We start from the raw sequence: 16924 nt of genomic DNA on the forward strand, positions 1-16924 counted from the left end.
TAGACTTATTCAACTTCACCTAATACACTAGACTCTTAAAATTTCCATCTTTCACAGTCAACTGTGAGTCCATAATTAAAAAGACGTACATTGTCAAAGGTCCCACGGTTTCAGCCTGTCTTTCCATCTATATCGATATGTCACCGCCTCCACCGAGAGGTATACCAGATCCATGTACCGAGTTGTCATCCAAGCTCCTGAAATCGAGCCAGAGCCCATATTTGTCTTTTAAATAATTGGCCACATCCACTCTGGTCAAGTTTAAGTCTTTGACTACCGCACGAGCCGATTCAGTATTTGAGTCACCAAAGTATTTAACTTCTATCCAATGTTGATACTCAAAAAGTCCTTGTGAATACAGTTGATTCAGTTTGCCCTCTACCGTGACTACAGATTTAGTTATGTGCGGATTGTAAAACCTTTGAGGCTTTTTGACCGTTGGATCTTTGAACAAAATTAACACGCCTTTTAGACTTTTAATAGTCTGGTCGATGCTGATGTTCCACAACGTGTCTGATTTTTTACCGCCTGTTTCTTCCAAAAGTGTATCCTGTCAAATAAGTAATACACGAGCCCTTTATGTTTCTGCCTCAAAGCTTGGGCCAGGGTGCGATTGGTGACGACTTCGTATGCTAAAGTTATATCCGAAATGTTGTACTCTGGGGCCGCATCTGTCGAATTAACTACTTTGCCGTGGTTGTTAAAAGTCAGTTAATACGTTAAAGGCTCTTTAAAACCCGATGGATAGAAAGGACCATGATCCGTCAACAGAGGTGTGTCTAATGGAATTGCATATCTGTTTCCAAAAGCGTAGGCTATAGCTTTATCTTTGCCGTTGTTGGCCGAGTCTGATGCATTGCCCGCATCAATTAGATATTTTATACTTGCCTTGGTATTGAGTGAATCGTAAAACTTTTAAATATGCCTTAACTGTAGTAGACATCGGTTTGCGGTACAAAGAAGCAGAACCGTTGACCAGTAAAACCGCCGATCAAGCATGAGAAGCCATGAATCAAATTTATAAAAGATCGCCCTTGACTTGACCCAAGTTAATTAACGTAGACTCGGTGTCAGAATTTAAAGGCGAGTTTAAAAAGACGTTTGTTAAGAAAGGCTTATCGGTACAAGTGGGTGAACCTGGAGTACATCGATCACCGGGAATCTTAGAACGGTTTAATCGAACTTTAGCTGAGTGTTTATCCAGCCATCAATATGTGCAAGAAATGTTAAACGTAGGCATCGTAACGTTGAATGGGTGGAACGTTTGCCTCAAGTTGTGAAATTTTTAAACGAGGAAAAAAACACGTTTAATCAACAAAGAGCCTGCAAAAGCTGTCAAATTAGACCGAGTGAAACAAACACCAGCAGCACCTGAAAGAAGCACAGCGAGCGAACTAGGTCCTGGCGTTTTAGTGCGGTACCTTTATTACCCAGGTGAGCAGGGAGGTGGTTCAGTTAAAAGGGCAACCGATCCCCTTTGGTCCATTGATGTTTATCAAGTAGAGAAGCGCACGAGTCAATTTAAATGAGTCCGGGGCAAAAAGGTAAAAGCGGGACCTACTTTGTACTATCTGTTAAACGGGCCAAATAGAAGTTTCGTCAAAGAAGACCTTCAAGTTGTACCCGAGGACACCGAATTACCGCCTGAGAAAGCTTAGTTTTTTAGGCTTAACTGCACAAAAACTAAATTAAGGGCCTTTTCTTTATCTTTAAAATCTGAGTTATACACCCATTCGTAAATGAATGAATCGCATGTGACTTTTGGTTTGGGTTTAATGTCTTGTAACACTTGCTTGGTGCGCTCTAGGTTGGTCGCCTTAAATCTGCGAATTAACGATTGACAGTGCCCGTAAGCTAATGTATCTATGCCATTTGGTAACATATAATGCTTTGTGTCTATTGGTGAAAGACTCAGCTTATTTGTGTGATGGTGTATACTTGATGTTTATCTGATCTAAATAACTGCTGTTAATTGAAATGTTGCACCCGCTCAAATAGGCAGCTTTTATACGCGGCGTGTGATAAGTGTTTTTCAGTGACTACTTTAGTGATGCCTTTTGCCTTCTTTAAATTTTGATCTTCTGTTAATATCGAATATATTTTAGGCCTAATGCAGACGACTTCTGAAATAACCTTACCTCCAAATTCGTCCTTCATTTTACCAATGACTTTTTTGTTTTTGAGGTCGTAAAGTTTATGGTCGGGCGGGTAATTATCAAAGTCAAATAAGTTGCTCTTCTTACTCAAGTAGCCGTTTAAATCGTCAGTTTGAATCTGAATGAGTAAACTGTCTGTGTCCGTGTAAAGTAAATTTACTTTATCACCAAAATTGGATTTTAATTCATTATAGTAGAAATCGTATTAAAGGTCTTAGACAAGTCAAGTACGCTCACACCACAGTAAATGGGCTTGTTCAGCTTGGTCTTTACGCGAAACATTTCAACAAACCAGAGATCACATTCTTTAAACGGCGTAGTCAATTTGTAATTCAGTTTAAACGTTAATGTTTTGTATTTGGTGGCATCTTGCACGTCTCTTAATAAATGACCGTTGATTCGGGATCCTACATTTTCCATCATCTTTCCAAAAACTGAATTATTCATCAATTTGAAGAAGTCTTTCTCAAAATCGACTTAGTTAATTTGCATAACTCAGTGTTTTTATCGATGTCACTCTTCATCCAAGGCACCTGTTTAAGTGACATTACGCGGTGAACCTGTTTTAACTGAAGGCCAAGTTCCAGGTATTTTTGCAACGTGCGATAATGAACTACGTATTTATGTTTAGTGCCTAAAGTCGCCACGGGTTTGTTTACAGAAGTTACTCGCTCACCTTTGCCAATTAATTTTTGTTGGTAGTCTGAAACCATTCATTTGGAACTACTAGGTTTTCAGGTGCCAGTGGGAAGTCGTTGTGTGATGAATGAATGTCTTGCGGATAGTTTAAAGTGACTTCAAACATGTATCCCCGCGAGTCATTTGGCGAAAGTTTATAAATGAAATCAGGAGTAAACTTACCCATTTCCTTTTTCCACTGAAACTCACCCCCAGGTAACGATTCTGACATGGCCCAGCTGTACAAATTGTTAGCATCCAGGTACATAATGTGTGACTCTGGTTCATTTGGGTCGTAGTCAGATAAACCCAGATTGTTCGCCTTGGCAAAACGCTTTGCACCCACACTCGAGATACCGTCGCGTTTGGCTGTCTCAAAGAACAGGTGCTGGTCTATGTCTGTCAATAGTTCCAATTTGATGCCAGAGTGCTTTAACAGAGCGTCCCACGATAGGCCAGGTGATGTGTAATAGTTAGCCAGGTCAAGGCCGTAGTTATGTTTACAGACTTTGCCGAAGTTTTCATATACACCCGCTAGTAGTAACACATCCGTTTCCACGTATAGGTTGTGATAGTCTTCAAGAATTTTGCAATCAAAAGTGTGCCATACTGTAGGTGTGTTCTTTCTCGGTCACGGTGGACTGCTTCAGAGAACTATAAAAGACGTCTATGGATGGTAGGCTCGTCTCTTCATAGCGATCAAAAGAGTCAATGTATTCATAAGGATAAATTCCCTTTTCTAAAAGCGTGTCAGTGTTATTTGGGAATCTTTCTCGAAGTAAGTTGAAATCGTCGGTGAACAATTTTTTACCAATCAATCGAGCGAAGCCGCCATGAAATGAAAGGAGTCTAGGAACCTAAGTTGGCCAAATGAAAATGCGATGTAATTCTCGCTGTTTTTAGAAATTAATTTAATATCCTTGCCGTTAAACTCGCAAACACCCTGCATAATTAAATACGCATCGTATTTTTCCAAATTGTGCAAAATCACTGGGACAGGCGTTTGATTTGGGACGACTCTTAACTTGAGATTACTTTGCATGCACGGGGCCTCGATGTTTACCCATCATGTGACAATGATCTCTGATCTTGCGGACTTTGTTGATTGGCTTTGTGCACATCATACAGAGCAGTTCCCTAAAACCAGATTTGCTTTGCAGAACTGTAAGCTGCTCGGTCACCTTTGGTCTTTGCTTCATTGGGGAGTGGGCATTGGCAATGCGATTCTTTTGTCTTCTTGGTGGAAGGTGCTCTGAAACTGACTCAAAATCTACTTATATCACAAAAGGAGCATCTTGTTTGTTTTTATAATTTTCAAATCGTACAATGCTTTTACCTTTGGCGGGTAATTCGATTTTACAGGGTGCTGCGTCTAACCCTTGGCAATCTTTTTTGTGTCTGCTTAACTTTTCTTCTGTTTGGAAGTGCGACATGCAGTTAAAGCACCAGTATTTCTTACCATCATGTTTATTAACGTCACCCGTTAACTGAGAGAAATTTTTAATCCAACAGTAGTGACTCTTTTCATCTTAGGTAAAATAAAGTAAATTAATCGGATCACCTATACACTTAGTTTCATAAAGTATATAAACGCCGTCTTTTTTTTCGTAACCAAACTCGTTGATTGCCAATTTATTTTGTGACTCGATACATGGAATTTGCAAAATGGGTGTTGGAAAGCTTATGTTTGCAAAATTTAAGCCATCTGCTTCTGTAAAAGTTGAGGTGTGCTCATCATGTTTTCTAAATTTTGAATTGACTTTCATTTGGCTTGTGACGTTATCTGAATAAAACTTTAAAGCAGCTCTCAATGCCCATCGGATGCACTGCTGGTCGTTGTTTCAAACCTTAATGATTGCTTCCTTAAGTGCCAATTGCTTAGGTAGTGGAATATACGTGGCACCTACCAGGTTATGGATCACCACGTTAATGTAAAAAGCAACCACTTTATCAAAAACCCACCCTGATCCGCATTGCATGTGGACCCCCACGTCCTCGATTTGTTTTTGTCTCTGTTCCGCGAGTGCTCCCACTAGGTCCTTTTTAGTTATGACCACTGTATTTTGACTCGGGGAAGGTGAATGTACCAAGGTTGGTTGGGTTGGGTTTTTCCAATCTAAACTTCACTTTGAGGGCAGTTTGTAATTTATAAGAGCTGATGTCTCTCAATTTGGCTAATGCTTTCTTTTTTCGATCAAAGTTTTGTGAAAATCCAAAAAAGTATACAAGATCGTATTCAAAGAAGCTGGGTATTAGTTCCCAATTGGGGTAGTTACCCTGAAAGCGTCTCATGTTTCTAATATCAACTTCTGCAATTTCTTCGGGTTGAGTGTAAGCTTTAATCGCTTTGATGAGATCTTGCTTTAGGACTCTGCTCGTGTGTGTAAATGGAATATTGTTTTCTTGGACCATTTTTAATAGCTGGCGATATGACTGACGTAGGAGGTACCTGAACTGCTTTTGGTTCGTTTGAATGGCTTTAACGAGTTCAGGCATAGAGTGAAATTTACGCTTGGGTGGTCGTCATACTGCTTCACAAAATCTGCTGAAAATGCCGTCTTAAATTGATTGAAGGTCGTTAATACCGGTCTTGATTTGGGGTTGTTCATGTCTCTATTTATATATAGGTTTGTAAAATTTTTCTCATTTTTTGTAGCAACTTGACTTGACATGTTTTTTGTTAATAGTCCATTTATTTAAGGCGGTTGTAAATATAGCGTATTTTACCTTAAATAGAAACGCGTTATAAATAGGCCGGGCAAGTCGAGGCTTGTAGCGGTTGGGAAAGCAAGGGGAATTCCCTTTTTTTTTTGTTTGAGAGCTTTTTCTTCTTGGCCGGTGCTTGTTGATTAGCCACCCCTGACAGAAAACAAACCAGGCAACGGCGTTGTCTAGTTGGCTTCGCCATGCAATACATGGCAGCCGTGGGAATTCTTGGTGAATTCTTAACAAAACCCCAATTATCTAAAAACCCTCCGCCTCCTAAGGATGACTCTGACAGAATGGCATAACTCCAATATGTTTTCCCTCCAAGGAGAAAGCGTTGATTACACGTAACAACTTTGATTGGCTCCTTTCTTTTTCACTAGCTCAATTTGCCTCTCATTGCGCACTCAGATATATCATAGCATGTATTCATTGGATCCTTGAATTCTTTTCTTTGCAGAATGAGCGCGCTCTTGTACCCATCCTGCGTGCGCAACTACTTTGTGAGCAAACAGCTTGCTGTTGCAAGCTCAGGGTCAAAGGTTGCACTGTTTGTTTACCGGACGTACATGTACATGTAAAAGCCATTGCTAACACAATGCACGTGTAGTATAACTGCTAATAGTTTGCAGAGTATAATGCCTTTTATCTACAGTGTGATAAAAAGGTGTTATTCATGCACTTGTAAGGCAGCTTTCACGCATGTGTGCTGAGTAAGTTGTGGCCCATAAAACGACTCTATAACTCAAAGATTTAACGTAACGTAAGGGGAAAATGTGGTTTCATAACGGATTAAAATGGAATGCTACACTAGTTTTGAGTATAGTATGAAACTAGATGTGTGTTGAGAAAACTATAGACAAAGCCCACTCGCCACCCGGTCAAGCCAAGGTCAAGCCTCGTCTACAGTTTTGTGCCAAGCTTGTAACAAAATCCCCTGAGGACAATAACAGTAGCTGATTTGAGATCCTCAAAATCCTGGTACGACCTGCCAGGAAGCCCGAGTTTAGGCTGCTAATGAATTTGGGTTTTCTGGTGAATGAGATTTCACGGCATGCTATTCCAGAAGTCAGTTGGCTACCTTGGACACATCATGTCCGCAAAAGGGGTGGCCACAGACCCAGGAAAAGAGAGGGCAGTGGCAGAGTGACCAGTGCCAAAGGGTGTAAGGAATGTAAGAAGCTTCCTGGGCCTTGTATCCTATTACCGAAAGTACATCAGGGAGCTTTGGAGAGATAGCTAGTCCTCTGCATGCCTTGACAGAATTTGAAGAGCATTTGAAGAGCTTAAGATTAAGCTCCAGGCCGCTCCAGCCATGGCGTACCTTATCCCTGAGGGGGACTTCATCCTTGACACTGATGCTTGTGGACAAAGCATCGATGCTGTGTTGTCCCAGCTTCAGGATGAGGAAGTGAAAGTTCTGGCTTATGCCAGCAGAAAACTCAGTAGACCTGAAAGAAACTACTGCATACTTGAAAGAGATCAAAAAGTACGTCTACGGGAGGAAGGTGACAGTCAGAACCGACCATGCTGCTCTTCGGTGGCTTCTAAATTTCAAGAACCATGAGGGACAGCTGGCGAGGTGGTTGGAAGTCATATCAGAATATGACATCCAGCAATGCCCCGGCAAGAAACATGCCAATGCAGATGGACGTTCAAGGAGACAGTGCAAACAATGTGGTCGAGAGGAGACCATGTGGTCAACAGGAGATCATGGAGACCAGGACAGTTGATGGCAGGAAGCCCCATGAGCACCAACAGAGGAAATGTTGGCCAGGGGCATAGTAGCCCAGCCAATGATTTCAAAGGATGAATTCAAAGGATGAATTGAGAAAGACTCAACTCGAGGACACGACCATGAGTTGGGTTGTGTGAGAGAAGGTGAGGGGTAAGGGTTGCCGTGCTTGGAAAGATGTATCTCCCGACTCTCCTGAGTTTAAGACTTACCGGTAGAGTTGGGACCAGTTATGGCCGGCGACCATTTAGACCCGGTTTGAAAAGGGCCCCCCGGTAAGCTCGCTTGGTTGCAAAAACCCCTTTCATACCGGCCTGGCTACTGGCCTGGGATGCTGGACTGGTTGTTGATCTCGAACTTCTTCATCCTGGGGTTTATTGTTTGCAAGTACTGGTACATGTAATCTATGCCAGAAGGAACCTGCTTGTGGTTTTTAATCCTTCAGCTCTATACAATGTTTACACTAATCCGCTTAGACCCCTATTCATCTGTGCAAGCATGGTGGGGGAAGCCTTTCATCAGGGACTTTGAAATGCCAATGTGCAGACAGGCCTTATACCGGCCTGGAGTAGGCTGAATACCGGGCAGGCATTATCCCGGATGGGCTACCGGGGGGCCCTTTTCAAACCGGGTCTAAATGGTCGCTGTCCCTTAGAAGTCAGAGAAGGGGTGCTGTACAAGAAGTGGGAGTCAAATGACAGCAAATCAATCAACTGGTTATTGGTTTTGCTGCAGAAGCTTAGGAAAGAAATCCTATCAGAGGTACATGGTGGACAAGTGAGTGGCCACCTGGAAATGAGTAAGACCCTGCCCAAGATGAAGTACAGACATTTCTGGGCCACTGCCGAAGACGGACAGTGGCCCAAACTCAAGGGCCAAGGCAGATAGTTTAGGTTTAGGTCACGTGACTTTCCCCACAGTTGGAAACAATTCGCCCAGACTGGTAGGACCTAGGCTGGCTTGTGGGAATAAAATGCCACAATACCATAAAACTTGTTTCATTTGTGTGTCATATATAATAGCACAACTTTACTGATTCTGCTAATGTTCTGCTCCTGGTGGCCTTCAATTTAAGCTTCTGCAAAATAAATTAATATGACGTATCGGGATAAATCCACCTTAAGTAAATTTATGATGAAAATTGTATGGTGCTTATTTATTAAATATGGCGACGGACATTGTCGGCATACAGACTGGGTTCAAAAGATGCCTTCTTTTGTAAAAAAGGACGAATGCGGTAATTTTTGTCATGGGAATTTTATTGGGACAGTCAGATAGTAAACTCTTGAGTAGTCAACTGTTGTAAGTGAAATTGTCTGGCTGTTTTTATTTTGGAAGTTCAAAGTTCCCGACAATCTGCGCTAAGATTCCATACAAGTAGGGCTGTAGTGGCGAAAGTTAAAAGATGGATTTCAAAAGAGAGCCATGATGTACGGCCCTACATGTGTGGGGTTAGGTCGTGCCCGCTGCCCATGTCAGGTGCATGTCGAATTATTATTGGAAGGATTCTTCAACTTATTACAAGCTGGAATAAATATTTATTGAATGTAAGAATTTCTACAGCCATACCGTTAGAATTGTTTGTAAGCAGATTGAGGACTCGGAGGGGAGAGAATTTATGATAACCGCAACTAAAATCCCTTTCAATATTGTCCACCATCTTGTTTTGCACCATGCGTCCTAATCATGCATGCCTTCAATGTGGTCCAACAAGCATCACTAGCACTTACATGGACCAACGTGCCATGGGCACTGTGAAATTTGCTCCTTCGTAGCATGTGCTGTGGCGCAACCACCTCCCAGGCTACCAGTCAGAGGTTGCACATTCGAGTCAGCTGCTAGTGTTATCCCAAGGGGCGTGTGGGGAGTATGTATATACTGGCTCCAGATAATGTGCACGCATCCTATCAATTAAGCCACCAGGAGTAGCTGCTCAAGCACATGGGTTTACAACATTTACGAGAACATGATGTAATTTGACGCGACATCCAAGATGAGAAAAGATGGTGGATGATCAAAAGAAAACAGGCTAAATCGGCATAAAGTGTGCCTTTCCAAACATTTGAAAGCTAGCCTTTTCTGAACAAACTTAGAAAAAATGCAGTGTAAATATCCTGCTTTTATTTTTTTGCGCCTCAAAAAAGTGGGGAACCATGCCCCCCCCCGGGTCTGACGGCCATGCTTCAAAAGTTGATCTATAGCAGGGTGTCCACTCCAATTACTGGCCTTTTGGGTGTTTACTGGACATTTTACCAGAAGTAACTTTTACAAAGCTCAGTATGTGTGAATTACGACAAGATCTACAGGGCAAAGTTGACTAAATTTGTGTAAAACTTTTGGGGGGCATTGGCCAGTGGTGTTTATTTTAGAGGGGTAGGGGATAAGACATGAAAAAGAGCACTTGGAATGGGGGGATTGACAACACCTTTTTATGATGCCACATTCAAAGTGGGCTGTATTGGAAAATACAGTGGTCTTAATGGTGGTACAGTTTTGAATATTCATGCGACATTAAAAGGGCATGTGTAAAAGAGAGGCGTGCTGTAATTACAAAATAACATTGAAATTTACCATTAGAATATTTCGCCTAAAAACACTGTAGTATCTGACATAACAGGCATTGCTAGAAAAGGGGTGAAGCTCTTTCCAAGGGGGGACAAGTACTCAGTAGAAGCAAATTTACAAACCATCAATTTTGAGGTATTTTTAGGCAAACAGGTAATTTTCATACCCTTTCCTTTGTGTTTGTTTAATCCCCCTTTCTAGTTTTTCCATTTTTGGCTTTTCCACATTCTGAAAAGTAGTATTTTGGTCAAGATTTTTTTTGCTATTTCTGGCATCAGCTGAAATGGCTTTTGTTTCTGTTAAAATTTGGGGGGCTTTTTCTCAACTTGCAAAAAAAGGCATTCTCCTCCCCTCCCCCCCAAAATAAACTGTTCACTTTCTACACATTTTTTGTAGATCACTTTAGGCTATTTGCAAGTCAGTATTTTTGTCAAAGTTTCATCAAGGAAAACCTTAAGCATAAATGTTTCTCAAGACATGACGTCTTTATGACATCATTAGAGGTCACATGACGTGCCCTCAAAGTTAAATTCTTTGCAATCCTGTGTTTTCAGTTCCACTGCGTTCAACCTACCCAAACAGTCCTACATATGAGAATTTCCCTCAGTGCCTTTTGCTTAAAACTTGATCAACTGCATTGCACCCTCTTGTACCACAATGCATTGCAGCACCACTTCCATATTCGTCCTTTTTTTAAGCACCTTACTTTAATGAACATGTCAGTTTGGCATCTTCCAGTTTTTTAAATTTTCCGTATTCGCTACACGTTTCTGTATTGATTTGATAAACTGTAATTATCTACAAATGAAGCTCTTTCGTCATGTTTATAATTCTTTGTTTGTGGTAGGAGTGTTAGCTTCTATGTTCTTTTTGGTTGTTTCTGTTCTCTCTCATTTGTGCATGTCTGTAGGTTAACCACTTGCTGCCAGGTGTAATTTGAAGTTGCATGATGTAAACCCATGGATTTTCAAAATTTTCCATTTTCAAAATTTTACAAAAAATCATAACTTCATTTTAGTACTGGACGTTTACAACCACACGAATAACTGTCAGGTGGCTACTCTAATCTGACAGACAACATCTATTGATGCCCGAGTATTTCAGCCAGGCCTGCTGCCTTGTAAAAAGAGCCCAGATTGTGCTGGCATCTTTCAATAGGGGCCAGATTAGCTTGCAGCGATACTGTATCGCTCTTCACTGAATTGCTGGAGTGCTTTTGTTCCGGGTGGTAATCTACTCGCGCTGAATGCCACAAACAGTTGTATAATATTTCAAAACAATAATGCATTTCCTCCACTATTGACAACTGAAAAAATGTTTGGCAATTTTAGCAGCTCAGTCTTTTATTCCGAGTATGGTCTTTTGTTACAAGGCCCAGCTCTTTTGTCTGATTTTGGGCTCTCCAGTTTTGTGTGTAAAGCCTGCATGCCCGAAACCATGTCCCCGGCAGCAAGTGGTTAATCCACTGTCGGTACTATGAGGCATTCTCTATCCAAGTGTGACACAAGAAAATGCACGACAAGGATGGTGTACATTTACTGGTCTGGTTCTTTTAATGGCGTTGCTGCATTGCAGGAAAAGAAGACCCCCAGCCTTGGCTATCTCAAACTTCTGAAGAACTTGATGCTAGATGTAGTTATTTAGCAGGGTGAACTCTTAGTGTTTACTGGCTGAAGACTCAGAGTGCAATGAAACAAAGGACAATGTGCTACATAGGTGCCTAGAGGGGGTCACTAAATGAATTCACAAGGTCCTAGAGGGGGTCTCAGAATGAACTTGCACAAAACAGCTGACTTGGCACAGCCAACTGAGGGCGCTAGGCAAAGAATATAAAAAATGACCTGTCACACAAGCACTACATGTTAACCAACAGAAAGTCTGATCATCAATTTTATGTTTCAGAAAAGGGGCTAGTAGTACGTGAGATTCCAAAAATACCTGTACAGGATTTTTCATTCATTGTTCAAGATTTGTTGATATCCCAATGACTTTGTATTTGTGTTTCTGAAGTGTGACACACCTGTGGATCAGGCCTACGTTACAATTGCGCTGTGTATTCTATGTGAGGAAACACAAATGTACAATCATTGTTATGATCACAGATTTTGCAAGGAAGTGAATCCATCTGAATGAGCAACAGTTATCATACTGCCCTCTCTTCATTGGCCTTTGTGCATGTCACAAACTTTACACGTCTACTGAATCAAAGGCCTTCATTGGATTTACGCTTGGCACTGTGTTTTCTATGTGAAGAAACACAAGTTTACTGTTACTGTGAAGAGGAATGATTTTTGGCTAGAATTAAATCCCCCTTGACAAGCAATTGCCTTGACATAACTGTCTTGTACTTCTGAATTGCAAGGACAATATTGTTCCAAAGAAGATCCCTGTGCTATGATGCCTTATTTTAACAAACATGGGTGCAGATAATACTTACCATGACAGGTTTAGGCATCAAAGTAGAAAGTAACTTTTTTCTGTTTGCCCCTGCTGTAGGTATTGCATATCCAGCTGAAGTCAAAGACTGCACCATACTCTTATGATATCAGGGAGGCATATGTAGATGATGGCAAGCAAATCTCTGGCTCTTCAGTGGCTGCCTACTATAATAATCAGTTACTCATTGGCTCTGTCACTCACAAATTGGTACATTGTCAAGTACTGGCTTTCTAAAGTTCTCTTGTGTTGTATTAGTTTATCATTCCTGCCCCTAAGCAGTAACAGTCCATGTGATTTTTTTTAATTGTCCCACACGCCATTTGAATCTCCTATTGGGAAAGCAACTTAAGCTAGCAAAAAAGAACCATTTTTGAGACAGTGATGATAAGTGATTTAATAAAAACGTTCAACACAAAAGTGGAAGGTGGTTTAAAGCATGTACAGGCACCAAATTAATTCCAAGTATTTGTAAGTTGAGTACATGTGCTAAAACAAGGAAACTGTCCGATGTATGTGTCTGTATAAAAGAGCCATACTCACATGCCTTCAACATTGAATGCTTTGGTTGGGTGGTACAGATGTTGCACCAGGAGCTCCTACCGTGCTGGTGTGCATAGTATTGATACCAAGATGGCTAAAGGTGGATGTCAGAAAGCATTAATAATTTGCCTTATAGATAAGAGCCCATTTGTGTTTTACCTACATTTAGTTCCTTTCAGTGAATCAACTTTTAGGGCACCCTCAATCATACCTCGCTTTTTCCAATCAAGTTTTATCGTCGACTCACTTTCTATTATTTTTCCATCCAACATTAAGTCATAATTCAACATAGATAAATCCAGGTTGATCCAATCTAATCCCAGGTTACCCTTCAATCATCCAAGATAAGTCATGAGTGTGATTTGGAAGAGTGAGTACATTTATCATCATCTTACAAGGATTTTTCCTAAGTGCTTTGTCTCATTTTGGCACGTTATGGCATGTGAATTATTGTACTTGACATTCACGTAGGTAGTTATAAGTTTATACATGCGCACGTACACCGTTAAAGTTTTATTTCCCATCATAAATTGAATATAAAGGCCTAAATTTTGCTCTTTGGTAATCAGTCATCAAAGTCAGATGCTGGCTATTGGAGTTTAATTTAAATAATTATTGATTATAGAGATGAACAAAGAAATTGACTGGAGCAGGATTTGAACCCGCAGCCTCCGGAATACTGTGCTCTACCAACTGAGTTATATAGCCCTATGTTGGTGGCTCTTCCCATCTGTGACCTGGTACTTTGAAATCTTGAATAAGTCACAAATTGACTTTTGGAGATATGTAGGTCAGAAATAGAATTTCATTTTCAAATGGTACTCATTACAAGTGTATTGATGGTAACTTTCCATTCATACACTTCCAAAATATACAGAAACCGCCACATTGATTTTTTTTTTCAACATTTTCACTCAGCCATTATATAAAACAGCCTCAGCGACTTTTTCCTGATTACGATGTACCGGGTCACATTTGTCAATATCTTTGTGGGGGGAGCGCTAGCAAGAAGCCATTAAACCTGAAACACCATGAAGCCAGGGATCACGCCCCAATAACACAATACAATCTGGGGAGTGGCATACAGAGATCACTCAGAGAGGATACAGCATGATTATTGATAGATAAAGGTCATGTAAGCCCATGTACATGCACATGGCCAAATGGCCAAAAATACAAATGGCCAAACTTTGAAAAACTTTTTCTGCCCTGCAATAAGCTGATTTACTCCCATAAGACATGCACCCTGTGCTGGACCAAGAAAAGGCAAGCAACAGAGGCTCCTTTGGTAGGAATTCCACTTTGCTGGTTCACGAACACTCCCCTCCTGTATGGCTCTTTTGAATGGAGGGAGTGCTTCTGCTCAAGGCGGATACTAAGAAAAAGTGTTGTTTTTTTCCCCTATTTTTTTGCATATTACTGAGATGTAACATTTGAGGTACAAAATTTGGCAAGGATGATTTGAGTTTTCACACGTCAAAACAAATCCATAGGTCTCCAGTGGTGTGCATAACATTGTACATCTGTGAATTAAATTCTAAAACCTTGCATAATTTGTAAAGTAAAATATTGGGCGTGTTTGGTGAAGTAGGAGATCTTTGATGTGTTTCAAATGGCAGAATTTATATTCTAGTTTGTGACTTGACAGAAGAGGATTATTATATAACAAGCCTGTAACACGTTTGTAAATTGAGAATGAAAAATCATTCCTTAGACACACCACACATTTCAGAACCCTGCAAACTAGGTAATGATGTTTCTGTCCCATTTTTTTCTCAAAATGATAGGTTTATGACCATTGTTGGGAATTTTGTTTTGTTTTGCTTTTTTTAGATGGGAAGGGGAGGACTTTTGGGGGATCACTCAAGAGCAAACTAATAAACAGTTAAGGTTACAAGGGGGTCAGTGCAGAGGTGTTTTCAGCACTTCTTTTGATTTTGATGGTTCCTTTTTTATTTTTTGGGGGGACAAGCACGCCCATATTGCACCCTTCTTGCAGTGCTCTTACTCTTATTTAGTAAGAAAAATAGTAAGTGTATGGTAACTATGTTTGACAAATTCATAATGAACAAATTTTGTGGCTTTGCATTTTACTAAATAATCCCTTCAATGTTGAACTATAGTAAGTGTTTGTCCTAAGAAAATGACAGACCAGTTAAGAGATACAAGTCACAAGTTACAGACTACTTAAAAACTTACATAGTTTGGCACACACTACTCTTTAACCCCTTAACGCCAGGACGTGTTAAGACACGCAGTAAAAATTGAGATCCTCAGCCCGCTTTTCAGCTATTATTCTTGGCCCACGCTCGAGCGAACACGGTGAAAGAAGGCAGACCCTGGCTCTTGTGTATATGGTAATTGGTCTTTGTGTTTAGCCCAGAAATGAAAAGACCGAATTTGCATCATAATCACCAGCTTCACAATAGTCCCCACTTTGAAAAGAGGCAACGGGAATGTGAAAGCGTGCAGAGCACGCTGGGCCACAAACCGAGAATTTGCAATTTGGCAGGAGGCCTTCATGGCCAAGCGAGGCTGGAATTCGAGCGAGTCAGCTTTCGGAAAGAAATTCCCGCCGAGAAGAGGTTAACTGCATTGTCCCTTAACTTTAGAGTACTAAAGTGAATATGTCAGGTGCGTAAATGGTATTAGCAACAGAACAACCAACACACACTTACTGCATTTGTTTGCACTACACTTCCCTGTCCAAATGGCATCACACTTTGGTATCACACTTTGGTATGCAAGGTGGCTGTTGAAACCATATCATTAGCATAAGTGTATGAAACTTTTTCACTGCTTTTGCTGTCGTCAACGAGTGCCATCTTGTTTAAATGGAAATGGTCACAAAGCTCTCAAATCAATGCGCATATTTCTTATTATTTCTAAATTTAGTGGAAGTAAACCCAACGTAATAAAAGCAAGTAATTTAATCTTAGAAGTTAGAGCTAAGGTATTTCAATTTTTATCTTAAATTGTGTGTAATTTGCTGTGTGAAGACATTATCTTGTAAAGACATCGCAAATGCATCCCAGCATAAAGTTCAATGTATGAGCATGCTTATCCTTGTGTGGATCTGATGGAAACCCAATGTATACATAATGCTGGTACTGGTAGTGGGATGCTGTGTGGACTTGCCCATTAATTAAAAGAGAGAACAGCATGAGGAAACATAATATAAATCCAGCTTAAAGTTGATCCACTAGGTTACTGATGATTTTCCTGAGTGTACAAAAATAAAGTGCGACACCTTGAAATGTGACACGACAAGGACGGTGTACATTATTGTGTCTTGTGTCTGGTTCTTTATTGGTGACTGCATCTTAAAAAGGTGGGAAACTGAAACCCTGAAAAGATACCAAAATTAGAATTTCCATATAAATACAATGCTCTAGGAAAGACCAATCCAGCAAAGTAAATTATAAGAAGAAACCTAATAATCCTCAAGAATCTAGTGCAATCAATAGAGATAAGTCAAACTCAATGACACACTTTGCTTCTAACAGTAGAGTCAAGTTAAATTCCAAAAATGAACTAATACAAGGCATGTGAATGCTTTAACTTTCAAAGACAAAAATGGGAAACAACTAAAGCAAGTGTGTATACCATGATCTCTGGGTACATGTATACTATGGATTCAGCAAAGCATAGACTCAATACAGTCCACTCATCATCATAACCTAAGGATTCATAAAGACAAACTTAGCATAAATGAAAATGCAAAGAACAACATTATGTCAAAATAACATGACAAAATAATTAGCAAACCAATATGCGGATCGCACTCTTAATTAAGTGTGAAAAAGAGAAATTACGTGTATATGCTGCATCACATAACTTGAGGACTAGTGTGCCAGTCTAATAAAACACTGCTGGTATCTTAATTCTCATGCTCCATTAAGCACTGGACAAAGAAATCTCTACAGGGCAATAAACACTGGCAGACTTCCTGCCTCCCTGCACTAAGGTATGGTGTCTTGCAAGAAACTGTGTGCAGTGTCATTATATATGCTTAACTTAAAACTTAAAAGCTTAAGGCTCTACTGGTGGCTATACTATACTGCACTATAGACATCTACACAGAACAAAGGAACTATGAATTTAT

General features: G+C 40.4%; 1 protein-coding gene across 10 annotated transcripts in view; it reads left to right on the forward strand.

The window, feature by feature from the left end:
- LOC110988044 (serum paraoxonase/arylesterase 2-like) overlaps nucleotides 1–16099 on the forward strand; it is a 190888-nt gene extending 174789 nt beyond the window's left edge. For all 10 annotated transcript variants that reach the window (XM_087144534.1, XM_022251254.2, XM_087144540.1 and 7 more), the window contains one exon: nucleotides 12337–16099. In XM_087144534.1, coding sequence (XP_087000660.1) covers nucleotides 12337–12513 — 177 coding nt within the window. In that variant the 3' untranslated portion in view covers nucleotides 12514–16099. The remainder of the gene's footprint in view (nucleotides 1–12336) is intronic.
- Nucleotides 16100–16924: the final 825 nt, after the last annotated feature.

The sequence above is a fragment of the Acanthaster planci genome, linkage group LG12 (assembly GCF_054643075.1).
Source record: "Acanthaster planci isolate LZ-2023a linkage group LG12, COTS_SCS, whole genome shotgun sequence".
Classification (NCBI taxonomy): domain Eukaryota; kingdom Metazoa; phylum Echinodermata; class Asteroidea; order Valvatida; family Acanthasteridae; genus Acanthaster; species Acanthaster planci.